Genomic DNA, 27,844 nt, shown 5'->3' with positions numbered 1-27,844 from the left:
CAGGAAGGGTGGTCATCGAAGTCTTCAGAGGAGGGTGACACCAGATTCAGATCTTGAAAGATGACGCAGTGTGCCCCAGGTAGCAGTACCTGGCTCACATGGAGGGTTTATAGAATATACAAATGACACGGAGATCACATGTGACTGGATGTGGGAAACACTAGTCACCCAAGCTGCTGACACAGCCGGCCTTCCTTGCCAACCATGAGCTGTTAAAACTTCTCCCTGCAGACACCCACCCTGACACGCGCACACCCGCCCACGCCAGCATCTCCCACTCAGTGGTTTGAATGACCTTTAATAGAAACTCTCCTGTTTCTGACTGTCTGTCCCTCTCTCTGGAGACATTCAGGACAGGGTGACACAGTGCAGAGTGTGGACACACCACTCCCCGCTCCGCATCCCCAGCAAGGGTCAAGTAGAGGATGGAGCTGAGGCCACCATGCATTTCCTGTCTCCCAGGAGGTTTTCTGAGTCACTGTCTCCAAGAGACAGAGTTTTGCTCTCATGATAGGAGCCAGGGAGGATGGGGCTTCAGCAGTCCCACGGTCAGGGTGGGGACTTGCGTCTGATCCAGGTCTCGATGTCAACCCTGAAGCTTGAAGCAGAAGTCCCCGGGGCTGCAGCTCTGCCAGGGAGAGGCTCTGGGGCGTGGCTTCTCACACCCAGAGTCCCACTGGGCAGCTGGGTCAGCCCCTGTTCTGCTCAAGTGTTGCCCCCTGGAAGAAGCAGGGGAAATGGGACTGGGTTTTTCAGGAAGAGGGGTGGGAAAGGATGAGCTGCTACAAAGCAGTGAAAGTGAACAGTTTCTCCCGGGGCTGTGTCCAGAGCACCAGGAAAGCCCAGCCAAGGTGTGCTCCGCCTCTGGCCTGCGGCCCAGTTTCTCCGATGGCAGCTCCAAGAGCAATGAGAGGTCGAGAGCGTGGAGGCTGCATCCGGTTCCCCGGGACCCTGAGGCCCCAGAGACTGCTGGGCAGTGGTTGTCAACAAAGAGGAAAAGGTCTGTGGTGGCCAGGCCTGGACTATTAGGGATCGACGAAGGAGACTGCGATGTAGCGGGTGCCTCTGGTGGTGGGGAGCCCCTCGTGGTAGTGCGTGAGTCTCCCGGGGTGCATGAGGGTCCAGCCCTTCCGTGGGGCTCGGACGGAGCAGTTGTAGCGCAGGAACCGACAGCCCCCGCCCTGGGAGACAGGAAGTGTCAATTTCCCAACAGGAAGTCCCAGTTCCCCAACGGGACGCTGGGCCCTTCCCCCACCCACCCCCATTATCACATCTGAGCCATCACAGCCAGGGGTCCCTCAGCACAGCCCGCCTGGGGATGCCTTGCGGAGCGATGGCCATGAGCCGCCTAAGGAAGACACTCAGCAAAGAGCAAGGGATGGGGAGCACTGGCCTTGGAGGTAGGCAGCACTGGGCAGGGCCAGGTACATCCTTTGCTAACTCTGTGATGAACCTGAACCTCAGTTTCCCCTTCTAGAAAATGGGCATCAAACTGTACAGGATTGTGAGAATTAAATCAGATGATACACGTAAGAGCTTAGCACTGGGTTTCTCAGCCTCAGCGCTATGGATATTTGGGTCAGATAATTTTTTTTAATTGTGGCAAATACACATAATATAAACTTTACCATCATAATCGCTTTTAAGTGTACAGTGATATTAAGTACTTTCATACTGCTGTACAGCTATCACCACCATGGGCCAGATGACTGTTTCTCATGAGGGCTGTCCTGGGCATCCCTGGCCTCTATCCACTAGATGCCAGTAGCACCCCCATAGTTGTGACAACTGAAAATGTCTTCAGATGCTACCAATGTCCCGGGGAAGGCGGGAGCAAAATCGTCCCTATGAGAACCCCTGATAGATTGTAAACTCTCGAAAAAATGATAGGTGTTTTATGAGTGTCCTTCACAGTGCCTGTCCCAAAAAGCTCTTAGAAAATAGTAGCTGAAGGAGTAAATGAATGAGTGAATGGCTGGCTCCCTAGCTGATCACACCCAGAGACCTCCTTGGGGCCCTGAGGCCTCTAACTGCTCCCTCTCCATCCTCATGTCTTCCTGGTTTCCCCAGCCCTCCCCTCTGCCACAAGCCTGTGCTCTCCACCTGGAATAACACTGTCCTGGCCTTGCACAGGACAATGTCCTGCCATTCCCAAAGCTGCATCTTTTTTTTTTTTTTGTAACAGACAATAAACTGCATATATTTAGAGTGTAGAATTTGATATCCCAATCTCCCAACAAAGCTGCATCTTACTTTCCAGAATGATGAAAACCCTAAGCTTTTATTACGAGTCGCTATCATGCCTTGAGTACTTACCATGGGTCCATGTAAGCAATCACCTGGATGAGCTCATTTAATTCTCACCATTCTACGGGAGGCCCTCTATGTTTCCCATCTAAGATGTGAGGAAACTGAGATGCTAAGAAACGTGCTTGGTTACACGCTACACAGAGCTGAGGAGCGGGGAGGCAGGGCCCGGGTCCAGGCAGTCTGGCCCCTGTCCTCCTATGCCCCTGCTCTATTATGTGTAAAGCCTTCTCCCTCCCATCAAATTGTGCTCTGAACCCACCCCTTCCAAGAAGCCTTCCCCAGGGACCTGGCACCCTCTCTCTCGGGTCCTCTGGCACCGGAGTACCCTGGGCCCCTCTGCCCGACAACCGTGTGAGCTGCTCCCCCGCCAGCCCTGACCCTGGTCCGCCCCTGGTCCGAGGTGGCCCCTGCTCACCTCGTAATCCACCCCAACCCGGTTCAGGGCGATGTTGATGGTGAAGGTGGAGGCGTCGTGGTGTGGCATCAGTGAGGGCTGCTCGTCAGGCTTGTAGCGGACAACAAAGGCCAGGTCGAACTGGGCCTGTGTCAAGGAATCAGGACAAGAGAACTGGAGTCAGAGAGAGGCCCCTGAAGGCCGGGAAAGGCAGAGGTGCACAGAAGGGACCCCTCATCCAATCGCTGGAATGTCAGCCAGGAGGGCAGGTCTGCTGATGCTGTGTTCTCCAGTGCCTGGCACAGAAAATGGTCTCAATTAACATGTCGAGAGAGGGACTTCCCTGGTGGCGCAGGGGTTAAGAATCTGTCTGCCAACACAGGCGACACGGGTTCGAGCCTTGGGCCGGGAAGATCCCACATGCCGTGGAGCAACTAAGCCCATGATTCACAACTACTGAGCGCACATGCCACAATTACTGAAGCTCTTGCACCTAGAGCCCGTGCTCCGCAACAAGAGAAGCCACCACACTGAGAAGCCTGTGCACCACAACAAAGAGTAGCCCCTGCTCACCGCAACTAGAGAAAACCCGTGTGTAGCGACAGAGATCCAACAAAGCCAATAAAATAAATTAAAAAAAAAAAAAGAAGAAGAAGAAGAAAGGGAGGACGTGGAGAAAGGAAGGAAGAGAGGGAAAAACAGAGGATGGAGAGGAGGGCAGGGGAGGAAAAGAAGGGAGGGAATTAACTTAATCCTCAGCACCCTTTCTGGCTGGTGATTCCTTGAGGGTAAGGCCCAGGCACATTCAAAGCAGGTGTCTGGAGAAAACCATGTAAACAAAAGAGGTGGCTGAGGGAAGGAGTGCAAAAGCCAAAGAGGCCATCAGAAGACACAGGAGGAATGGGCACGCTGGCCAGCTAACCAGGGGCTCGTTTGGTGGGCTGCCATAGGCGTCACTGAGGCAGGATTTAAGTCCACAAAGAGATGCAAAGGGGTGAGTCAGAGGCTAGAGGCCCAGTGGCCAGTGCATTACCCTAGATACCTCCCGAGGCCCCGCCCCGAGGCCCCGCCCAGGAGACCAAATATTCAGTAACCTCTCTCCTAAGCCAGGAACGCCCTCCTCCCCCACAAGCCCCAGCCACTCCACCCCATGCCCTCAACCTGGCGGCACCCCAGGCACGCCCACCCTGGTGTAGTAGCCCGGGTAGAGTTTCTCCGTCATGGGGGCGATGTACTCCACCAGGAACTTGTGCCACTCCCGCTCAAAGTTGATCTGATTCATGTGGATGTCGATGGTTGGCACGTTTTCGTAGCCACCCTGGATGCGGCTGTCCTGCAAGTGACCAAGGAGAGCGTGGTAAGCAGAACTCTAAGATGCCCCCCCCCCACCCCCACGCCCGGCCCGGGAATTCCAGTCCCCTGGTGTACAGGCTCTGTCTAATCCCCTCCATTTGACCTGTGAACCTGATGGGATAAGGTTAGGCTACAGGACACAAGTGAAGGTAATGTAACCAGTCTGTTGACTTTGGATTAATCCAAAGGGCAATCATCCTGGGTGGGCCCTTTAAGGAGGATCTTGAAGAGGGAGTCTCTGTGTCCTGCTGTCCTGGAAGAAGCAAGCTGCCTGAAGTTTTACAGCTGCAAGGAACTGAGTCCTGCCACACGAGCTTGGAAAAGGACCTCAAGCCTCAGATGAGACCCCAATCCTGGCTGACACCATGACTGCAGCCTTGTGAGACCCTGAACCGGATTCCCAACCCACAGACACTGGGAGATAATGAGTGGGTGTTGTTTTAAGCTGATAAGCGTTGTGGTGATTTGTTACACAGCACATAAAACCAATGCAGATGGCCACAGGTTAACCAGGATGCTACCGTCCCAGGGCTGGCCTGGTCACTGGAGCACAAGGGTTCGCCAGACCCCACACATGGGCCATTTGAGTTACTGGGTTCTGGAGTTGAGCCCTGCCACCAAGTAGGTAGATTAGGCAGTAACCAGAGGTATGCTTAGTCCAGCTGCCAGGCCAAAGGTTAGCTCGTCTCTGAGGCACATAGGCCCAGGGGCTTGTGTGCCTTTAAAACTGGTTTCTGAACTTTCCAAGATGGGTACGGGTATGAATCCCTCCTTCGGGGAGTGCACAGCCTGTCACATCCACCTCGCCCCTTGCTTCTGCTGTCTGGTGAACTTGGCACTGCTGTTGCTTCCTAATTCTTCTGCATCCCACACTTGCTCATTCCTCGCCCATCTCCATGCCCAACCTGGGGAAGGACGCTACATCATTCTAATGACAAACCAGGAACTGGAAACCTCGCAATTGAAGATTCAGGCAGCTCAAAGTCATCCGGCGGCAAGGGCAGCTTGAGGACCAACACTCCATCCCATGTCTCAATCCCTCTACTCCTAAGTGCCTGCAGGCACCCCTGCCGGCGCCCCCATCTCTAAGGGTCCCAGCGAGGTTGGCTAGCTTGCCAGGAAGAGAGCCCAGAGGGCAGGTGAGGGCGGGGGGGCAGCCTCCCCACAGCCACAGTCCCGGTGTCCGGGCCCCCTACCTTGTTATCTCCCAGAGACCACTGGCCGAAGTGCTCCATCTCCTCCACTAGCTCGTCACAGGCCGTCTCCGTGAAGATGGGGAACCAGTAGACATCCGGGCAAGGCTGAGGAGGGCGGGCACTTGGTCACGGGGTCCAGAGCGGCATCACTGCATCGCCCCCCTGCCCCCACTGCAGAACCCGCCACAGGCAAGGCCCCTTGTGCGGTCTACGCCCTGTCCTACACCCCAGTCTGTGAGCCCTCCGCGTGTCCTACACGTGTCCCCAGACAGCAGGGGCTCAATGAGCTGCCGAAGGGAGGAGGAAGCAGAGCTCAGAGCCGGCCCTTCTCAGCCAAGGTCACAGAGCTGCCAGGGCCAAGAAAGGAACGTGCACATCCAGGGAGCAGAGGCCGCAGGCTCTGGGAGAAGCAGAGGAGCATATGTTTCTCACTCGAGGCCCACAGTTCACAGGTGAGACCACATTTGAGGATATGTTCTTCTTTCCTGTCCAGGCCAGGGAAGAAGCCTCAGGCCCTCCAGGCCCCTGCAGACTGCAGCTGGCAAGTGCCAGCAAGAGGAGGGGGGCCATCCCACTGCCCATTCCCTCGCCCCAAACAGGGCCAGCGCACCGGAAGGCGCCTCCAACCCGCCCAGGTCAGCTGGCTTTGTTCCTCTGCCGTCTGTCCCCTGCAGCAGGTTCTGGGTGTGAATCCAGTAGCTTTGTTCCCACAGGGGGCCCAGTCCTTACCGTCTCCACCATCTTCCCCGCCAGGGCCTTGGTGTAATTCTCATGGATGTACTTCTCCTTCCAGTCCTGTGGGGAGGAGGGGAGCTGGGGTCCTCCGGCCTGCCTGGGCCAGCTGGGGCTCAGCCCTGGCTCTACTGCACGGGCTGCTCCAACGGGGAGTTCTGCCCCCAGGCCCCATGGCTGCAGGGCTGGGGGGCAGCCAGTATGCTCCTATGCTCCCTGGGCCACATGAGTTGTTTGGGCACACAAGTGTGCCCACAGGAGTGGGTGTTTGCAGGTGCATGTACACGTGTGCATGTGTGTGTACAGGTCTGCCTGCAGGTATGTGCATGTGTCCACATCAGCCACAAGCGAGCAGCGCCTAGGGATGCTGTCACAACTTTCTCCTCCTCTGATCATCACAACACTCTCAGAGGTGAGGCAGGCTGCGACAGTACACCCATTTTAGAGCTAAGATAACTGAGGCCCCAAAGGTGGAGAGGCTCAACTGAATCACAGCTGATGGACCACAAACCTTGGCCTCTGACTCCTGGTCCCTCCTCCGCCAGACAGCGCTGCCGCTGGAGATAGTCTCCCCTCCCAACTGAAATCCTGCCCAACACACCCCCTGGGGCAGAGGGTGGTGGTGGGAGGGGACCCATGGGGTCCCAGCCAAGGTTGGGCTCTGAAAGGGAGGTGCCTCAGGCCACTGGATCACTGGGGTCCCTTCTGCTCCCACCCCGGGGCCTCACCTCGGGGTTGCTGAACACCTCCCAGAGGTCGTTGTGGAGGTGGGTGGTCTGGTAGCTGTCCAGAGAGAGCAGGTGGCCGAAGGCATGCCGGTTGGTCAGGAACATGAACACATCCTGGGGAGAAGAGGCCGGATAGAAGAGACCCTCCCCTTCTGCTGCACACCGCTTGGGGGGCGGGCACAACTGCAGCCTCCTCTGCCCACCAAATTCGAGTTCACCCCGTCTCCCCAGTGCCTGGATAAGGCCTGACACTGGGGATGCCATCAGGGAAGACTTCCTGGAGGACTGAACAGCAATGAAAGAATGAATGTGCAAAAGAAAAGGATAAAAGAAAAGAAAAGAAAAGAATGGTGTTCTCCCCCAAAAAAATAAAAAAAATAAATAAATAAAAATTAAAAAAAAAAAAAAATGGTGTTCTGATCCTGGAGTTAGTTGTGGGCACAGGGGAAACATTTTCCTGCTGTCACATTTTTCAAAATAACCACAAAATAATACTGGGTGGGGCACAGGGATAGGGTAAGGGTGTCTCCTGGGCACATCACTTGGAGTAAAGGTGGAAAGTGTAGTTTTAGGTACAAAGTTTAGTTTTCTTTAGGCTCCACCGAAAATGTAAATAGAAGACATGGGGTGAAAACTGGGTCAATTAAAATGATCCTGCAGACCCCAAGGACCAGCCCTCCATGCCCGGGACCCCAAGTGCCCCCGCCAGAGCCTGGCAGTCTTTGAGCAGCCGTACTGGGATCTCAGAAGCTGCAGGGCCTGTGGTGACAAGGTAACCCATCTTCCCCGTCCACAGGTCCGCTTCTGACTGCCCAGCCCAGGCCAACCTGCTGCCGGACGTTGGCACAGAAGGCCATGTCGGGGTCCAACTTTCTGTGATGGAATAGGTCCATCTCCTGCAGCTCAGCCCTCAGGGCACTGCCCTTGATCAGGTAGATGTTTGAGATGTAGGGCACATTCCAGACGCCACTAAGGGAGAGAAAGGAAGATGAAGGGGACCACAGGCAATGGTGAGGGGTCACAGGCTGGGGGTCTGGGGAGGGGGGAGAGGGAAGTCACAGGCTGGGAAGGCACGATGGTGCTGATTTGATTCCCCCACCCTGAGCACGTGGGCCCAGGATAATTGTGAGGAAGTCCTTCTGCGTGTCTGACTGCAGTCTTCCTTGCTTTAGCTCATCAGGCATTTGGGAGCAACAAGGACAGGAATACTGCGAGGCCAGGAGGAAAACAGATGAGGGGGCCCCTCCACCCCGCAGGTACTCACACACGCCGCCCCTGCACAATGTCCACGTAGTCCTCGGAGCGGGCGTAATAGCCTTCTGCGCTCAGTGCCCCCCAGAAGTTCGACCACAGCCTGCCATGGCGGGTCATCAGTGGGGCGATGACATTCCTGGGGAAGGGAGCACCTCAGAGGGAGTCCCTCTGCCCGTGGGGAGGTTGCGGCAGATCCAGGTCGGGGGGAAGGGGAGAGTGCCTTCACCCTGCAAGCACCACCCTGGGGCAGGGCCTGGAGCGGGGTCTGGCCCATCTCATGCCAGCTCCCTCCCACAGGGCAGCCACGAAAGGCGGGACGGGGAGGGGTTGGGGGGGGTGGCTTGGGGCTTGTCGCCAGGAGGTGGGGAACATCCTAGATCAAGACAAGGTAGCCAGACTGGGACAAGCCCAGGGTTACAGGTGAGGCCAAGGCGGAGGAGGAGAAGCAAGGCAGGGGAGGGGCTCCCACCCGGGCCCCGGCCCAGGGGCATCGTGGGCCTGGGCTCTGAGGGCCTGCCTGCCTGCCCGCCGGCCGCAGCCTACCCACAGCCTCACTTGTTCTGCTCGATCAGCAGCCGCAGGGTTTTGGGCTCGGTCAGGGCCACGTCGGCATCCACACTGAAGTAGTAGGTGCAGCCACGGTCCTGCCGGCACAAGTCCCTGTGGGGAGGGGAACACAGGGTCAGCGGGGACAGGGTTCTGGTGCCAGCCTCCCCACCCAGGATCCCAGAGCTACCCTGCAGCTACAGTCCCCACCGCTGCCCACACCTGCAATCACCAGGTACCAGCCAAGGGTCTTTAGGGAGCTCAGGCCAGCCCTGCTACAGGCTGGGACCAGCCGCCTCCAGGTCCCTCCTGACTCCAAGACCCAACCCTTGGGCTACGAAGCTATCAAGACAAGGCCCGGAGCCTGGCAACTGGTATCAAGTGCCCTGAAAATCTTGGTACTGGGGAGAGCAGGCCCACAGACAGGTCCCCACACTGCCCGGGGCTATGGGCAAACCAGTTCTGCCTCTCTGGAGGATAGTTTGGCAACTTGTACCCAAAGCCTTAAAAATCTCATACTAAGTAATGTAAGTCAGACAGAGAAGGAAAAATATATTGTCACTTAGGCATGGATTCTAAAAAAATAATACAAACCAACTTATTTACAAAACAGAAATAGACACACGGACATAGAAAACAAACTTACGGTTACCAAAGGGGAGAGGGGAGAGGGAGAGGTATATTAGGTGAGTAGATACCCACCACTATATACAAAATAAACAACAAGGATTTACTGTCCAGCACAGGGAATAATATTTGATATCTTATACTAACCTATAACGGAAAAGAATCTGAAGCTGTACACCTGAAACTAACACAATATTGTGAATCAACAATAGTTAAATTTTTTTAAAAAAATCTATGTTCTTTTTATTTATCTGGTTCCGCAAACTACAGTCCACAGTCCAAACCTAGCCTACTGCCTGGTCAGCTCATGAGCTAAGAACAGTTTGGTTTCCTTAAATTTATTTTATTGAAGTATACTTGATTTACAATGTTGTGTTAATTTCTGCTGTACAGAAAAGTAATTCAGTTATACATATATATATACATTCTTTTTCATATTCTTTTCCATCATGGTTTATCACAGGATATTGAATATAGTTCCCTGTGCTCTACAATAGGACCTTGCTGTTTATCCATTCTATATATAATAGCTTGCATCTGCTAATCCCAAACTCCCAATCCATCCCTCCCCACCACCCCTGCCTTGGCAACCACAAGTCTATAAGAATAGTTTTACATTTTTAAATGGTTGGGGAAAACAAAAATAAAAAGATATCACGTGAAAATCCTATGAAATTCAAATTTGTGTTGATAAATAAAATATTGGAGCACAGCCATGCTCATTCATGCTCCAATAGCTGGGCTGAGTGGTCACAGCAGACCCCACAAAGCCAATTTACACAGATTTACTAGTTAGTCCTTTATAAGGAGTTTGCTAATCTCAGACCTGGACTTTCTAATTCTTTATAGTCAACACAAATTACTTGTTTGTTTTAATGATAAAGGAAAAAAAAACCAGAGATTGTTTCTCTAACTGTCAGCATTTATCAACTCTGGCCCTCTAGTCCTTCCTCTTTCTCTCATTTGCTTCCTAAATCCAAATGACAGTGCTCAGCCCCACCTAGGAGCACTGAGGTTGGCGCAACTATTTCCCCATTCGATAGATGAGAACACTGAGGCCCAGGAAGGGGCAGGACTTGCTGGAGACCACACAGCCTTCTGAACCTCTGTCTCCCCGCCTGGTACTCCTGACACCACAGCCCCTCTGCCGCGACCCCCTAACTCACGCGCCCATGTTCCTGGCATCCGCGTTCGCCACCCGGACCTCGGGGCCCAGCAGTTTCACAGACTGGTACTCGCCGCCATGCTCTGCCAGAAACTGCTCCACCTGAGCCTTGTGGTGCTGCTCCTGGGGTGAGGGGATGGAGGGTGAGGATGCGGCCCCACCCCAGGGACCACAGCATCTTCTGCTACTGCAGGCTGCTCCCCGTCATTCCTGGAACATCCCTGGCCATCTGCTTTCCTATCCCCAGAACTCCGCCCACGCCAGACCTGCTGCCTGGAGGGCCCCTCCTGGCCATCCTTTGACCATCCTCCCCTGACCAGGCCAGGCCCACAAGCCTCTTAAGAGCCTCTGTCACCAGGACAGCGCCCCTCCCCCCACAGGCCCCATATCCAGAGTCACTGATTCTGCTGGTCCAGGGTGTGGCCCAGGGGTTTGTTTTGCCATATACTCCAGGTGATCCTCGGTGGAATGAATTGGGAGACTGGGATTGCCATATACACATTACTAATAAGAAAAAAAATACCAAATTGTGCACTCTACATATATGCAGTTTGTTGTATGTTAACTGTATCTCAATAAAAGTTCTTAAAAAAAAAAAAAACCACTCCAGGTGATCCTCAAACTGTGCTTTGAAAAACAGTTTATACCTGGAGCCCCTTGCACAGGGGTGTTTAGAAATAAACCTGGCTCTGCTCCAATTAGCTGCATGACCTTGGACACGTCACTTCACCTGTCTCAGCTTCAGTTTCCTCCCTTGTAAAATGGGAGGGTGACCATGCCTCCTTCCCAGGGTCACAGCAAGGAGCGGACAAAGAGCACACAGTAGGTCCTCAAAGACTGCCTGGGACAGTCCTCTTTTTCTACACAAAGTCACAATTCATGTGTATGAGGTCTGATGTCTCCAGGGAAGCTGGAAGCCTCCCAAGGGCAGTGCCTACACCCTCCTCCTGTTTCCAGGTGGCACAGCGGAATGAATGTTTGTGACACACGCACAGCTGAGCTTGAGTGTGGGGACCACAGGTCCCTGGGGGTGGGGTACAGACAGTCAGGGCCAAGAGGTCCCGGAAAGGGGTGACCCTAGACGGGGTTGCTGAGAAGACTCTAAGGAAGGCAAGGCGCCTTGACAACAGGTAGGATTTGGAGAGCGTATCTGGCTTCTCTCAGCAAGAGCTGACAGGTGGGACTTTATCCAGCTGGGAAAGAGAGGCAGGCAAGGGAGGGAGCTAGGAATGCTGAATCCAGGCCTGCTCCCCACAAAGTAGCAGGCCTCCAGGCCCTCCCCCATTCCTCAGAAGGTACTCAAGGAATGAAAACCAATTTGACTATCACCAGATCAAATCAGGGGAGAATGCCTGGAGTAGGAAGGAAAGCAATGACATCAGCTAAGAGCACCTACTGTGCACTTCACAGGTCAACTTGTTTAATCCTTGTGGCAATACTATGTGGCCAGCACTAATAGTACCCCTATCTAATAGACCTAAGAGATCAGAAAACTGAAGCCCAGAGAGGTTGAATAACATGCCCAAGGTCACACAGCCAATATAAGCAACGATGTTGGGGTTCAAACCTGACCAGTCTGACTCCAGAGTCAACCCAGCAACTGGGGATACAGCCCACTGCCCACTTCTGCTTGGCCCAGATAACCCTGGTTCAGTCACTTCCTTAGAGGTCTCAGGGCATCTTGAGAGGCTGGGCCCTTGACCCAAGCCACACGGCAACCCCACCGAGTGCCTGCTACTCACATGGTTGTGAATGAAAAGCCGCAGCCGTTTCCGGGGGTAGTGGAGGCGCAGGAGCCGCTGGAAGAACAGGGACAGGAACGGCATGGGCTGTTCGATGAACACGCCGACTAGGACTGTGGGCAGAGCTTCATCCTGCAAGAGGAGGGGGCGGCACAAGAGTCTGGCCATGTCCAGCCACTGCACCGTCGCTGAGCCCGAGGATGGCCCGAGGTAGAGGCGTGCAGACTTAGCGGGAAAGGCGCCTGGGCCGGGGCGCTCCGAGCAGGATGTGCAGGTGGCAGAGGCAAGGACTGGCAGGGAAGCGGCAGGAGGCTGTCCCTGCCGGGGATGGGAGCAGCGTGAGCCCAGGCTTGGAGCAAGGATGGGTTGATGGCACTCCGTCAGGAGAGCTTGGCTGGCACAGGGTCTGAAGTGGGCCATAAATGAGGAGTAAGGTTCATGGGATGGGGAGAGGGCTGCAGGAGCGCCTGAAGGACCAGGCAGAAGCAACCGGAAATTAGGCATCTGCGGGAAGCTGGAGCCATGTGTAGTCTGAGAAGGCTTCCAGGAGGAGGTGTCTGGGTGAGGAGGAGGAGGATGGAACCCCAGACAGGAGGTAAACCTCCCATCGAAGACAACAGAGTCTCTTCTGGAATCCCTCATGCTCCCCCACCCTGAGGGATGGAGCCCTGGGGTCCAGCAGCCTCACCCCGATGCCCTTGAGGCTGCGCAGGCCCTCGTCACACACAGCGCATCCCGTCTCGAAGGTCCAGAAGCGGGGGATATAGTTGCCCAGGTAGTTCAGCTGCAGCTGTCAGGAGACGAGGGGTCTGAGAAGAACCAGGTCAGCCCCACCCCTGCCCCTGCAACCACCAAGTCACATCTCCCTGGGCCCCTGGTGGGCCAGCACCCCAGCCCTCTGGCACCCCTAGGGGACAGGAACGTGGCTTTATTTGGGGCAGGTCTTGGAGAGCAAGTCCGTCCCCCTGGAGATCACCGAAGCTGCCCTGAGGGAGGGCAGAGGGAGGACTCCGCTCTCTGGTGCTTCTACATCTGTGGCTCTCCTGGGAGCTTGTAAAATGCAGAGTCCTGAGCCCCACCCCCACAGACATTCCAAATGAGTAGCTCTTGGGTGGTATCAGGAAATCTGCCTTTTAACACACTCCCCTTCCCCTCCCGTCCATGTGATTCTGAGGAGGGCGGTCAAAGACCACACTCTGAGAAATGTGCTGTGATCCAGGGGGCCATTCCCCAGGGGCCAGTGGGGTCTGGCCTGCACCCCCACCCCTTCTGTAGCTCTGGGAGCACAGGGAACAGTCTGTCCTGTTCAGGGCTGGCAAGGCCTCGTGCCCTGGTGCAAACATTCAATCAATGTTTGTCGAATGTAGAAACAAGTCTGCGCTGACGGGACAGAGTACAGATGATGCAGGGCAGCCCAGCCTGGGCCTGATGGGGACAGGCCCTCCTTTGTGGTCCAGCAGAGATGCACGGGGCATCACCGAGCACCACAGTAAGGAGAGAAGGCACGACACTGGACTCAGATGTGAGGTCAGAGGCAGGGAGCGGGTCCCAGGTGGGTGGCCCCGACCCCAAGGATAAGCTGTGGGGTCACAGCGAGAGCACAAGCAGGATTCTGGACCCCCCTCCCGCTTTCCCCCAAGGGCTGGGGCCCCTCCCTACCTTGGTGGGCCCATTGCCATGAATTAGGACCGGGAGGGTGTCGTAGGCCAGGTTCCTTGCTCTCACTTGGCCCATTTCAAACTTGAGCACGACCTCATCTGGGGAGCAGAAAGCAGAGACTTGTCCAGCATCAGGCCCAGAGGCTAAGCTCCAGGGCCGACGGGCTGGGCTAGAATCCCAGGCCTCCGCCAGTGAGGCCCTGGGCTAGTCCCTTCACCTCTCTGAGCCTCAGTTTCCTCATCTGTAAAATGGGGGTTACAGTGGGAGGATTCATGTCCCACGAGCACTTAGCACCACGCCTGGCACGTGGTGAGCATGGAATCCATGGCAACCCCTATTGTTTGTTGTGACTTCTTATTAGAGCCGGAAGCAGGGGATGGGAGCTAGTGAAGAGCTGAAACATCCCAGCTCCAGGTACAGCTCAGCCAGCAGCGGGGCATGGGAGGGTTAGGGACAGATCCCGTCCTGATGGAGAAAGCCCCATGGGGTCAGGGACAGATCCCGTCCTGATGGAGAAAGCCCCATGGGGTTAGGGACAGATCCCGTCCTGATGGAGAAAGCCCCATGGGGTTAGGGACAGATCCCGTCCTAATGGAGAAAGCCCCACGGGGTTAGGGACAGATCCCGTCCTGATGGAGAAAGCCGCAGTAGTAGGGTCCCAATACCCAAGCTCTGACCCGGTCAGTCTGCACGTAAGACAGTGGGTAGGAAGCTGCCTTGTCTGACAGTTACAAAATGCAGAAGGGCCTTTTCCCAGAGGCCTGAGAAGATGCTGGGCAGGGAGGCCTTTTGTGGTGGGTGATCATGTGAGGGGAAACCCTCTGTGCAAGCTCCTGACCCACCCAAGAGGTGGTCTGGACCCAGCTTCTTAACCTAGGTTCACGAACTCCCAGAACCCGCAGGCCAAAGTGTGCGATGCTTCTGCACCTCCCCGGGAGAGGTGCCAGAGCTCTGCTCACATTCTCAAAGGGGTCCATTTATCCCATTAAATCACCAGTCAATGATCTGGTCCAACTTCTCTTTTCTAAAGATGGGAAAACTGAGGCCTGAGGGTGGGTGGGGGTGTGTGTATGTGTGTGTGTCTTGCTTGAGGTCACCCAGCAAGATACTGGCAAAACAGTGTCATCACCAGCCACTGATTGGGACCAGGCCAAGAGCATTTGTGGTTTCAAGGGCCAAGTGGCCTCTCTGCTTCCCAAGTCATCCATCAACTCCCTGCCCCCAGCCCAGGAAGTCTTCACCTGGGAGGTGGGAGGGCAGGGGAAGGAGGTGAAGCAGGCTCACCTCTAAGGACCAGGGATACAGGGCAGGGATTGTGTACCCACTGAGTGCATCACCCAGCTCCTCCCAGGCTGAGCCTTTGTGTCTGGCGGGCTCTCTGGAATGACCTCTTGGCCCTCCTTTCTCCACCCCCAAAGAGACACAGCTCTGCCCCAGAGGACACCCAGGTGGTCTCTTGGGACCTGGGGATGAGGTGGGCGACATCCCAGCACAACAGCCAGAGAGGAAGCTCCTTGGTTCAGGCCCTGCCTGGAACCCTCATCTCCTCACCGCTCCTCTCAGGATCCCCCTCCCCGTCGGGGCTGCTCACCCAAGGCTCCATCGAGATTCTGGAAGATACGGCAACGGTGGTCCAGGGTGATATTGATCTGCTCCTGCAGGAAAGAGGGCACCAGGCTGCAGCAGGGAGGACAGGGCTCCATCACCCAGAGTGGGTAGCCTGCCTTCCCACTTCTGCCACTTCCTTGCCCCACACCCACTCTGCCCTGTCACATCAGAGCAGCTGGGAGCCCTGGAAAGGCCAGCCAATGGCCAAACCCCTGGGATCTACTGGTCTAGTGGCCCTATTCACAGAGAACCAGGGACTCTCAGAACTGGAAGGAATCTAAGGAAACAGCTACTTCAGCCACCACAACAAGCACCACAGTGATAATAAATGCTTGTTTAGCACTTTGCTACGTGCCAATCACATCCTGAGTATTATATGTACATTAGTTTAATCCACACAACACCCTTATGAGAAAGTATCATCATCATTGCATTTTACAGATTTAAAAACAAGACACAGAGAGGCTGGATAACTTGCTCAAGGTCACACAGCTAGTAACTGGCTAAGCTGGCATTTGAACCTGGCAGCCTGGCCCTGAGGTCCATGTTCACTGCATAATGCTGCCCCTTCGAGATCTGACTGTGTCTCATGGAGCCCTAGGCCAGGCCAAGTGACACTCTAGGCTCAGCCCTCATCCCATAGAGAGCAGTTCCACTTTTTTGTTTTAGTCTGTGGGCTTCTGCTAGCAATGTCACTGGAGGCAAAGGGGAAGGAGGAGGAAGGACTGAGCTAACTAAAGATCAAGTTCACTTTCCACTGCACAGGTCCAATCACTTCATTTCATTATTTCATAGATAATAAAAATCGAGGCCCAGAGAGGGAAAGTGAGTTACCCTATGTTACACAGCACAGCATAAATAGGGGCTGGGGGTGGTGATAAGCAAGGCAGAATCTAGGAATACTGACTCCCCCACCAAAGGGCTCCCTAAATTTCCTGCCTGCCCAGAGGACACTGGCTGGCTTTGGGGCTACACTGGCCCAGTTCTACCACTTCCACTCCCTCAAGGATCCCTGCTTTTTTTTTTTTTTTGGCTGAGCCGCACGGTTTACAGGATCTTAGTTCCCTGACCAGGGACTGAACCCAGGCCTTCAGCAGTGAAAGCAGAGTCCTAACCACTGGACTGCCAGGGAAGTCCCCAGTGATCCCTGCCTTGAGACAGGCTCAGAGGCCTGGCTTCTGGGGCCCAGGTCCAGAGAAGATCACATCAGCCCCCTAGAAAGCCCCCAGGTAGGGTCAGACAGGGGTAGCACAGCCTGGCAGTTCCTTTCGTGACCATCCTCAGCACCTGACACGAGGCTGTAACTCCTTGTGTCCCCAGCTTGAAGGTCCGTCCACGAGGGCAGAGACCCCAGCTGCCTTGTTCACTGCCGTATCCCTGCCCTACACCTGACAGTGTCTCACACACCACAGGCACTCAGTAAATACCTGCTGAAAAAAGGAGGGAATCCAAGAATAGATAAATGGGGTGTCAATGCCCAACCCAGGGGGTCAGGCCTGGGGGGGGGCGGGCGCTGCTCCCAGTGCAGCCCGGTCCAGGGGACCCAACGTCAAGATCCCACAGCCCCAACCACTGCCTCTTACCCTCTTCTCCGCGTCCAAGAAGATCTTGGTGTAAAAGAGCTGGTCGCTGTCGCTGTCCTGACCCTCCCACTCGGCCACCAGTTTGCTGAGGTTGGGGGCGTAACCAATGAAGCCTGGAGGTGGGGGGACACACAGAGACAGATGCTTAGCTTCCACCCTCTAAGCCAGTGGCCTCTTCCCAGCCTCCCCTCTCACCCACCTCCCACTTCTTTATCCATAAGCCCTGCCTCCTCTCAGAAGCCCTCCTGGATTGAGGGGAGGTGATGTCTATAGGCTGGAAACAGCCTGCCAGTTAATGCCACTTGGTGACAAGTTCCCACTGAGCCCAGAGAGGCAAATCAATGCTGTCCATTAAGCTACACCAGCTCAGATCCTGGGCACCACACAGGTGGTGAGTAAATGAATTAGACCAGGAGCCCAGGAGAGCAGGGCTGGTGGGGCTTAGGCTTGGAGACCCTTTTCTGCAGTTATCCGGGAATCTTGACCCAGAGAAGGGCAGAGGCTGAGCCAAGGTCACCCAGTACAGGAGTGCTTAGAGAGAAAAGCCCACACTGCCCCCTGGCTACAGTGCAGACTGGTGAGGGGAAGGGAAAAAGGAGATGGGCTGCCAGGGCAGGCCCTGCCCCAGGGGATACCTCTACCCCTGGGCCAGGGCCAGGCCATCTGGACTGTTCTAACTCTCTCAGCCAATGGGGAAACGTGGCTGCCGGGGGCGGATCCCCCTTCCGTGGCTGGACGGAGGAATCCAGAATAAAACATGGATTTTATTCTCCATGTAGTAGGGAGTCTCTGAGTGATGTGCGTGGACTCGCATCTGACTCTGGGTGGAGAACAGACTGGAAGGGGCGAGGGTGGAGGCTGGCAGACCAGCTAGGAGACTACTGCCAATGCCAGGGGCCCCGTGAGGCAGTGGCAAAGGGCGTGGACGTGAGAGGGCAGATTCCAGAGATCTTCTGAAGTGGGAGTGGTGTGACCTGCTGATGGACTAAGGTGGGGGAGGGGAAGGGAGGACTCGGCGGTGACTCCCTGCTTTGCCCTGTGCAGATGGGGGGCTGTTGAATGAGATAAGGAAGGCAGCAGGACAGCTGACTAAAGGGTTAAAAACTCAGGAGTTCTACCGAGGACCTGTGAGCCATCCACATAGGATGTCGAGCCAGCAGGGATCCTCACCAAGGCAGCGGATGGACCCCTCTGGAGCCCGCCCAGCCCGCCCCACACTCCACACCTGGGCTCCTCACCTCCCGAGCCCAGGAACCTCTTGCCGTCGGATACCACCGGGTACTTGGCCTCCAGCCTGCGGTCCGGGTAGATGAGCTCCTCGGCCGAGAAGACCACCTGGCTCCTGGCCTGCCGGAACTTCTTCAGAAGCTCTCGGGGCCCCGAGGCAAACACCACATCGTAGCTGCGGCCAGAGCCGGGAGAAGAGGGGGCAGGGAAGAGGTGAACAGGGAGGAGATGGGGTTGGGGAGAGCGGAGCAGGGGCTCAGGAGGGCACAGGCAGGAGGAGACCAGGGATCAAGGCTCTCCCTCTCCTCCCACACCAGCCCCGGGCCACATCTGGGAAATGGATCGGCCCTGTTGCCTGTGACCTTGCCCTCCATGTTTCCCCCCTTTTCCTGGACAGAGACATGGTCCCCATAATCTGTCCCCATCTCACACTCAAAGCATAGCTCACCATACCTGGGCGGGTCTCCCCACCCATCTTTTCACCTAGAGTGGAAATGGGTCTTTTCTGGGATTCATAGACCCCTGAAAACTGTAGGCAACCTTAGCTAGAGTAATCCCCCCTCATCCCTGATGTCCTGGAAGGGCCTCATTCTAGAATATTCTTCTACCTCTCAGCTGCCTACCTGTCTGTGAAGAGAATGACCAGGTTCTCCTTGTCTGCATGCTTCTCCAGGGCTTTCTTCAGTAGCCGAACCTTCAGCCCTCCACCTGCCGACGTCTCCTTCTCCCCATGCCAGTCCTCCCCCAGCCCCAGTGCCTGCAGAAAAAGGGCCCTTAACATGAGCTTTTGGTAAAGACAAATCTGGCCAGCTCAGTTTACACCCCCACCTGGGCAGTGAACATCTTTGCTTCTGTCTGTCCAGCACCTCCTCCCCTCCCCATGGGAAACCATTCTAGGAGTCTGTGAGGCTGAGCAGGTGCCTGGTGTAGTCATATGACCACAGCTGGCCAATCACAGTGTCCCATCTCTCCCAAAACAATGAGTTTGAGCATGGGACCCAAGGAGGGTCTTCCCTGGGACTGTTTGTTAAAACTAAGGAAAGGCGGTCTTTTCCTGCTGAAGTTGAGAAGCTGGGGCATGTGGGTCTGTGGCTGGTGGTCATCCTGCCACCATGTATACAGAGCATGTCTGCAAATGAAAACAAACAGAGCTGGGACTTCCCTGGTGGCGCAGTGGTTAAGAATCTGCCTGCCAACACAGGGGACACAGGTTCGACCCTGGTCCAGGAAGATCCCATATGCCTCAGAGCAGCTAAGCCCGTGCACCACAACTACTGAGCCTGCACTCTAGAGCCCACGAGCCATAACTACTGAGCCCATGTGCCACAACTACTGAAGCTTGAGTGCTGCAACTACTGAAGCCCTCTCACCTAGAGCCCATGCTCCACAACAAGAGAAGCCACTACACTGAGAAGCCTGCGCACCGCAACCAGGAGTAGCTTCCACTCGCCACAACTAGAGAAAGCCCGCATGCAGCAACGAAGACCCAAGGCAGCCAAAAAAAAAAAAGAAACAAAGAAAAAGAAAAAAAAAAGAAAACAAACAGGGCCTAGAGATGGAAAGACAAAGCCCTTACCATGCTGCTTAAACTCCTAGATCCAGCTATGTGTGAAGCAACCCTCTGCTTCAACCCCCATTTATGTAAACTAATACACTTCCTTTCTGGCTTAAAGCTACTAGACTGTAAGCTGTGTAGGCAGTGCCGTGGTCTGTCTTGTCCATTGTTCTGTCCCCAGTGCCCACCACTGTACCTGACACAAGGAGGCGCTCAGCACACTCAGAAAGATGGAGGGATCTCTCCCTGCAGGGCTCAGCCCCGCAGACTGCATGCACAGGACACGAAACCCATGCCACCAATGGACACGGCATTAGCTTGTGTTTCTTTAGAGCAGTGTTCATACAGGTAAGATATCCAGACTAGGGCATCCCAGAATCACCTGGGAGGACTCGTAGGAATGCTGGTTCCCAGGCCTCACCCTCTAAAGTAGCCAAAGGTCCCCCGGTGAGTCTTATGCACTAACATGAGCACCGCCACATACCTCGCCAGGCTCACCTTCTACCCACCCTCTATCTCCAGCACCTCCTAGACTTTGCTTACGCTCTTCCCATCTTACTTTTCCAGAAGATTTTCCTGTGGCCCCAAGTCAGTTTGGGAAAGGTGGACATCCAGCTCCTGGACTCTCCCACCACCCCTCGGCTGTCTCTGTACCCCTTCCCCCCCTTCCCCCGCGGACCCCCTTACCTGGATCTTGTAGTTGAAGAACTGGGCTGAGCGCTTGAAGCGTCGGAACCCCTCCGTCTCCTTCGTGGCCACCGTGAGGACCAAGAGGTTGTCTAGAGACCGAGAAGGGAATGGAGGATGAAGAGAGGTGACAGCAGGAGTGGCTCTCTGTGCCCAGCAGGATGTGTCAAATCCCACAGGATGTATCTTCATGTCAACCCATGACAGACAAGGGCCCAGGGCCCAGGTAGGAAGGGACGTGCCTAAGATCACTTAGCTGGTTAACGACAGAGCTGGGACATAACCTGGGTCTCCCAATTCCCCTTCAGGGCTCTGTCCATCTGGTAACTCACCAACATGGCAGGAAGCACCCAGAGCAGAGGTGTCTGCACCTTGCATTGTGGTCTGGGTCTCTCTGGATTTAGGGGCAGAGGAAAGGATTCACTCTGAATGCTGCACACCAGGAGGACCTCTCTGGCCAATATCAGACATCAGCCTGGGGACAATTACCACTCTCCATGCCTGCACTCAGGGCAGACATTGCTAATCAATCCCAACAGACTTTCTTGCTGAGCTTCACTCGGCCTCGGACCCTCCCAACACCTTGAGAACCAATAAGAGTGGCCTGCAGTGGAAACTGACTTGAAATCCTGGCCTTTGGCCAGAGCAGCTATGCTACCTTTTTAACAAGGGACCTCTCTGGGCTCTGTAGTGTGGCTTCACCTCTGCAACAGAACCTGCTGGAAACACTCCCAGATGCCATCTCTGAGAGCCCAGAAGAAGTCCCTCCCAGACCATACTTTGAGGCTGTGTTCTCTGAGAAGCAATGGCTCTGGGAGTCCCCTGGTGACCTAGTGGTTAGGATTCTGGGTTTTCACTGCCGAGGCCCATGTTCAATCCCTGGTCGGTGAACTGAGATCCCACAAGCCACACTGCACAGAAAAAAAAAAAATTCTCTGTAGCTGGCTTGGTTAGGCTGCTAGCTCTGCTCCTTACCAACTGTGTGAACTTGGGCAAGTCCTTGACCTTTCTGAGCTGTATTTCCCCCTTGTAAAATAGGGATAGTAATAGTGCCTGCTTCCCAGGGCTGCTGGATTATTAAATGAGATCAGGCCTGTAACATCCTTTGTTGGGAGGCTGGCACACACTATTATTGGTGCTGATTACTAAGCGGCAAATGCCTTGCTCTGGCATTCAAGGCCCCTGTTGATTGGCTTGGTGACATACTCATTCCCTCCACTAAGTGGACCTTCCTCCAGCCAGAAGTCTAAACTTGCTGGGCTCCTCTCTCCTGCCAGGGCTCCCTCTCTCTGCCCTTTCTCTACTCTTCCTCCAGTTCTCAGGGCCAGTGACACGTCTTCCCTGCCACCACCTCTATGAGGCCTTCTCGGATTTCTCCTGACCTCTCTCCTGCCCTCAGAGGAAGCACCCCACTTTGTAGCACCCATCATTGTTTCCCTGGGTGAGTCTTACTTCCCTGGGGTCCAGGACTTACCACGTTTATGGGTGAACGGACCCACCAAGTGGCCAGACCAGCACAGGCAGGTAAGACCTTCCCACCCTGACCTCCCCAAGAAGTCAGGAGGAGCCTGGGCTAAAAGAACAAAGGGGTCCAGCCCGGCAGAGCTGGCTGAGCCAAGGGGCAGACTGTTGGTCCCAGGGAAGGAGGCTGGCGCCAGGCAGCCCAGCCAGGATTGGCAAGAATCCGCTGGGGGTGGGTCTGGAGACCTGGGGCAGAAGGGGGTAGATTCACTAAGCAGGTGTGGAGAGGGGAGGCCTCACCATCTGACCCTGGGGGTCCAGGAAAGAGGGGTGCTGCTCACACTTGGGGAAGGGCTCCCCCCAACTCCTGCCAGGATGGTTAAGTCTGCCCCCAGGCAAGGAGAGCGGGAGCCCCAGCTCTGAGGCCCTCCTGTCGACAGCAGGGGCTGCTGGGGACAGGAAGAGTGTCACATTTCATGGATGGAAAAAGCCAGCGTGTGCATCTATGAGATTCTGGATTCTCCATTGGACCAGGGCTCCTGAAGTCAGGCAGTGGGGGAGGGGACGTGAGGAACCCAAGACTCAGACTCAGTAACCTGCCCAAGGGAGCCAGGAAGTGACAGCACCATGATTTGGATACGGATACCCGGACCCAGAGCCCCCTCTCTTAACCCCTGCACGCAGTGTTCAGGCCTGGGACGTGGCCAGGCGTCCGTCTCCATCTGTCTAATGAGACTGTCCAGCTGAGGTGGAGGGGAGGGCCTCAGGCGGTGCCAGAGCCTCCCCACACGCCCCCTCCCTCCTGCTCAGCCTATCTCCTCTGTTTTCCTGGCCAGGGGCTCGCAGTGGGGCCCTAACAAATCCTGGGTTCCTTGGGCGACACAACGCCCACTCTCCTGGCTAAAATTCCCCAGCACAGAGGGTCCCAAACCTGCCTGCACGTCAGCATCACAAGGGAGGTTGTGAAATCTACGCTCCAGGGCCCCAGGACCAGAGGTCTGAGATGCACCCGGGAGTCTGGATTTGTCCTACATTTTCCTGATGATTTCTGAGGTCAGCCACCTTTAGAAAGCTCTGGTCCAACCCATACCCTGGTCCTTTGACTCTCGGCTCCAATGCAAGGGCCTGGGAGGTGGCTCCCAAGAGAACTCAAGGCAGGCCCCTCCCCTAAGGGACCATGGCATCACCCCTCAACACCCTCATGAAAATGCCTCAGCGAACCCAGCTGGCACCCCATTCCTTTGTCCTGCCGGCAAAACTTGCTGCTTCCCCTGAAAAGGCCCCAGGCCACCTCCTCCAGGAAGCCTTCCTCAATCTCATCCCCTTACCCAGTCAGTCCTCGGCCTGTGCAGTCTCAGCATGCCCAGCAGGTGAGGTACCAGTACAAACCTGTTCCTTCTCCCTTTGCCAGGCCAGGCCCACCCCTCTATTTCCTTGGGATCCCTCGCCCTCCCCAGGGCTGGGACTAAGTGTGACTTGGGCCTGATGTGCAGTGCCTGGCCTTCGGGAGCCCTGAGGGAGGTGACCAGTAAGCGCTAGCACCGGTTGAGACTTTACTAGATGCCACGCACTGTGTGAAGCATGTCACATTCGCTATCGAATTTAACCATCAACATCCTACGTGGTAGGGGATATTTCTACCCTCCCTTCTACAGGTGAGGAAACTGAGGCACAGAGAGGCTAAATAACCTGCCTAAGGTCACAGAACCTCAAAGTAGGAAGGGAATGAGCTGGAATTCCAACTGTCCATACCCTTTGCCTCGCTGTTTCCCAGTCCAACATCCTGGAATGCCGGGAATCCCAGCTGCAGACTGAATCCAGCATCTGTGTCCACCTTCTCTCAGGCCTCCCCAGCGTGGGCACCCAGCTCCAGTCACATGGTGAGGTCTCTTCCCAACTCACCGCACAGCCAGAGCTCTGGGCAGCCCACAGGGTGACAACGTGGAGGGTTTGGTTGCCGAGCACCAGGGCCCCGCCCACCTGCCTTCTGTCTGGTCCAGCCAGCCACCTTGGGCTGAGGCCCGACATCCAGGGCTCTCAATCCCCTTGACCTGCTGCCCAAGGTCCAGCAGTGGTTTCCCCAGATGGATGGCCCGTGACCCAGGGTCACCGGAGATTAACCAGACAGCAGAGTGGAGTGGTGAACTGCCAGAGACAGAGTGCTGGGAGTTAAGTAACTTCGCTTCTCTGTGCCTCTGTTTTCTTATCTGTAAAATGGGAGTAATAACAATAGTACCAGGGAATTCCCTGGCAGTCTAGCAGTGGTTAGGACTCTACGCTTTCACTGCCAAGGGCCTGGGTTCAATTCCTGGTTGGGGGAAATAAAGTGCTGCCCTGGGGGGGCGGGGATGGAGAGGAGCCACCTTCCTGAGAGTGCGAATGACGTGGAGTGGCTGGGTAGGGGGGAGGCTGGGGGAGTGTAGACACCTCTCTGGGATCCTAGGATCCTAACAGAAGGCTGAGGACTCAGGCGGCTTTGGCTGTGCTCCGTCAGATGCCAGCTCCTCACCCCAAGCAGTGCCGGCCCAGGCGAGGAGGCAGATGGTCAGTGTGTGGCCTTGGCTCTCAAGGTGCGGTCATGACACACCCCATCGGCTCTCTGGGGAGGTGGGAATGAATGAAGCTCCTCCTCCACCCCCCACCCCCACCTGGGGCTGGAACGGAAGCCAGGAGATGGGGATTCCCAGGGCCAGAGCCAACCCTGTCTCTCCCCTGGGCTGGCCTCCTACTCATTTCTGCGCCTTAGGTCTCCTCAGACTCCCGCCTCCTGACACACACACAGCCAGCTGGGTCTGCCGGCCTCTCCATTTCCTGCTGCGGAACAGCACGACCTGAAGCTCCCGCCCAAGCCCAGCTGACATCCCTGGAGGCTCAGATCTCAAAGGCCATCGGGCTCGGGCTGGTCCTTCCCCCTCTCTCAGTGGCCAGATGAAGGCCTGCAGGGGAAGGCAAGGGCCCAGGGAGAGACAGGAGCTCAGCTAGAAGCATCTACAAAAGGGAGAAAGGACCAGGCTTCATCTGGACTCTCCCACATCCTCAGCTCTGTGCAAATTTGCTTGTTTGGCTGCTGCTTTGTTGAAGGCGTTTTTCTGTCCCCCGTATCAGTCTAGGGGCTCCCCCAGGACAGGGCAGTGGATCCTCCCTTAGCCACAGGGCTCTCTGGGAGGAGAGGGTTGTGTCTTCCCCACCAGATTAGGCATCTACTGGGGTGAAGAGCTCTGTGTCTTCCCTCAGACTGGGAGCACCCTGAAAGTGAGAACTGTCTCTCTTTTTCTCCGTGTGCTGAATCGTTGGGTTTTAGGATGAGGGTGGACAAGCAGCCTGAGAGCATCGCCACCACATAGCAAATCCCCTGCCCCGCTGCAGGCCGCGCTGGGCCCCCGAGGGACACACAGCACGGTCCCTGCGCCACCTCGTGGAACACTCCTTGGCAGCTGCCCCATCCCAGCTACCTGGTGCTGGGTGGGGTGTTCCTGCCCAGCCAGGGCAAGGAAGGAACTGGCCTCGGCGAGCAGCTGGGGTGCCCCCTTCCTGACGCCAGTGGACAGCTTGGGCAAGGCCCGCAGGAAAAACTACCATCCTATGCTATCTTCTTGGCCAGCAGGCTGAGGGGGTCCCACCCAGCTGGGTCTGGGACAGCTGGGCAGACTCCCCCAGGCAGCATCTCCTGGCAACAAGCCCCCCCATCCGGAAGTGGGGGTCAGCAGGAATGAGCAGAGGGTCCGAGTCCCAGTCAATGATGCCACCTCCAATCAGCTGTGGCAACCTGAGACCAGGTGTTTCACCGTTTAGGGACTCAGTCTTCCCATCTGCAAAATGAGGCCAATGATTCCTTATGTATCAAAGGGTCTGAATGGAGCAAAGGAAGCACAGGGCCTCAACTTGAGAGTGGCCTGACATCAGCCATATGCCTGGGGACCCGATTACTATCTACAAGGTGCTTTACCCAGATTATCTCAGCAACACCCTGCATCCTGCACCCTCTGTGGGGGCTGCCTTGTGTCTTCTCTGTCCCCTCCCATCACCTGCTGGGGGTCAGGGCACCTGAAGCCTTGTCATCAATTTGGTCCCTCCGACTCACTTCCCTAGGCTTCATCACGGGCAGCTGGCGTTTCTCTCCTGGGATGGTCTGGCGTAGGGGGAGCCCACATCAGCAGAAGCAGAGGGACGAGAAGCCCAGAGGAAAAAAGGCCAGCAACTGGACCCGGGCCACAGGCCCTTTGCACACATCACTAGCCCAGCTCTGTGTTTAGCATCTACCTCACTGGATTTTTTTGACCTGTCTTATTGCCCTGATGGGATACTCCAGGAAAGCTGGCAGCACTGGGCCCAAGAAAGAAAATGCCTTTATGCACTGGGCCTTGAACTGAACTCTTACCAATAGGCCTCATCCTACGGAATCCTTGTAGGAGCTCTAGGACTGAGGTATCATCACCCCTGTTTCGCAGGCTGGATCACCAAGCCTCATGGAGGTTAAGTACCACTGCTTTACCACGGGAGATGTGTGGCCTTGGGCAGAACCTGGCACAAAGGAAGTGCTCAAGAAATGATCGTTCCCATCCCTTCTCCTGGCCCAAAGGTCTGCTAAACTACCACGTTGCCCCCTCTGGTTCCTAGGTTCTCTAGGAGGGTGGGCCAAGGGGAATGGAGGATGATAGAGGGTGTGGCCAGTCTGGCTCTGCTTGGCTGGGACTGCCAGCAGTCTGTGCTCTCCTGGGGCTCTCAGATGCTCACTGGGTGGCCCTACAGGTGGTCCAGGGAGGGCTGGGGAGGAGAGTAGCACCCACTCAGGACAGTGGGGCACACTTTGAAATCCCTGCCTTGGAGAGGTAGAAAAACGACTAGATGCAGAGTCCAGCAGATCTGAGACCAACTACTCCAAAGCTGGACCCCCCGGGGCAGTCACTGCACCTGTCTGGGCCTCAGTTTCCTCATATGCAACCCAGAGAGAGTAAGACCCACCTGGCAGTAGCAAAGCAGACCACGGAGGACATGGGTGAAAGTACACAGGGCTCTGTGATGTAAGCCACCCCTTCTACCCAGCCGCCCCCGCCCCCGCCCCTGCCCAGAAGCCCCTCCTTCCATGGTTGTGAGGCCTAGGTGCCAATCCTGGTTCCAAAGCCCACAAGCGGTGTGACAAGTGAATCAACCGTAGAGCCTCAGTTTGCACAGCTGGAAAATGGGAATAATAGGGTGCACTTCGGAAGGTTGGGATCCTGCTTAACTGATGTCTGACTCATAGCCAGTGCTCCGTAAAGCTAGTTATCGTCCTTATTATGGTGAGCGCTGCTACTATCTGATCCTCCGGGTACTGAAAGGGAATTGGGCTCTTCCTCCCCACCGGCTGCATGAAAAGTGGGAACCGCAACCCTAAGAGGGGAAGTGATCTGTCCAAGTCACCAGCGAGTCAGTGGACAACTACCCTGCACCCAGAACCCCTCGGAAGCTCAGGCCTCCCCTACAGACCGGTCCTAACCCCCAGACCAGCCCTCCTCCGGCCCCCCGATCCCCGCCTCCCGCCCCCGGCCCGGAGCCCTCACCCTCCGGCTTGGCGTCACCCTTCGTTTCGGCCAGGAGCAGCCAGGCCAGCGGGGCCAGGAGCAGCAGGGGCCGCATGTCGGGGTCCCGGAACGGCCGGCCGGTCCGGCGGCGCTCGCTCGCAGGCTGGAAACTTCGCGACGGGGCCGGCGATCCGGCTGCCACGCACTGGGCCCGCCCCGGGGGCGGTGTCGCGCCGCGCTGCCGGGGGGCAGGGTTTCCTGCAGACTCGCCCGAACCCGCGGCCTCTCCGAGTCCGGGCAGCTCCCGGAGGCCCGTCCCTGAGGCTGCCGGGTCCTTCCGCCGCCGTCCGCCTCCCTCCCTTCTCCGGGGGCTTCCCTCCGCCCGGAAAGAGGAGGGGAGACGGGGGCGAGGCAACGATTTCTATACCCCGGACCCCGCGGTACTGATACCAAGCCTTGATGGTATCGATAAACGTGAGCCTCGGTTTCCTCGCTTGAAAAGTGGGGTTTATAACG

At 56.0% G+C, this 27,844-nt stretch overlaps 1 protein-coding gene across 2 annotated transcripts; it reads right to left on the bottom strand.

Moving 5' to 3' along the window:
• Positions 1-262: 262 nt before the first annotated feature.
• PLOD1 (procollagen-lysine,2-oxoglutarate 5-dioxygenase 1) lies at positions 263-27,623 on the bottom strand. Of its 2 annotated transcripts, XM_057703134.1 has the most exons (19): positions 27,368-27,623; positions 20,367-20,458; positions 18,748-18,881; positions 18,136-18,299; positions 16,898-17,010; positions 15,298-15,361; positions 13,707-13,804; positions 12,736-12,837; positions 12,048-12,179; positions 10,307-10,428; positions 8,523-8,627; positions 7,978-8,103; positions 7,541-7,682; positions 6,714-6,827; positions 5,983-6,048; positions 5,254-5,358; positions 3,891-4,037; positions 2,726-2,851; positions 263-1,181 (listed from the first exon to the last, which is right to left on the bottom strand). In XM_057703134.1, the coding sequence occupies exons 1-19, from the start codon at positions 27,441-27,443 to the stop codon at positions 1,026-1,028; spliced, it is 2,184 nt and encodes a 727-aa protein (XP_057559117.1). In that variant the 5' UTR covers positions 27,444-27,623; the 3' UTR covers positions 263-1,025. The 2 variants fall into 2 exon arrangements, with proteins under 2 accessions (XP_057559117.1, XP_057559108.1); XM_057703125.1 differs by lacking the exon at positions 27,368-27,623 and having other exon boundaries at positions 20,367-20,558.
• Between the last annotated feature and the right edge of the window lie 221 nt (positions 27,624-27,844).

Source organism: Hippopotamus amphibius, chromosome 1 (assembly GCF_030028045.1).
Source record: "Hippopotamus amphibius kiboko isolate mHipAmp2 chromosome 1, mHipAmp2.hap2, whole genome shotgun sequence".
Lineage (NCBI taxonomy): Eukaryota > Metazoa > Chordata > Mammalia > Artiodactyla > Hippopotamidae > Hippopotamus > Hippopotamus amphibius.
Note: the sequence above shows the minus strand (reverse complement) of the source record. Positions and strands in the feature narration are given on the sequence as shown.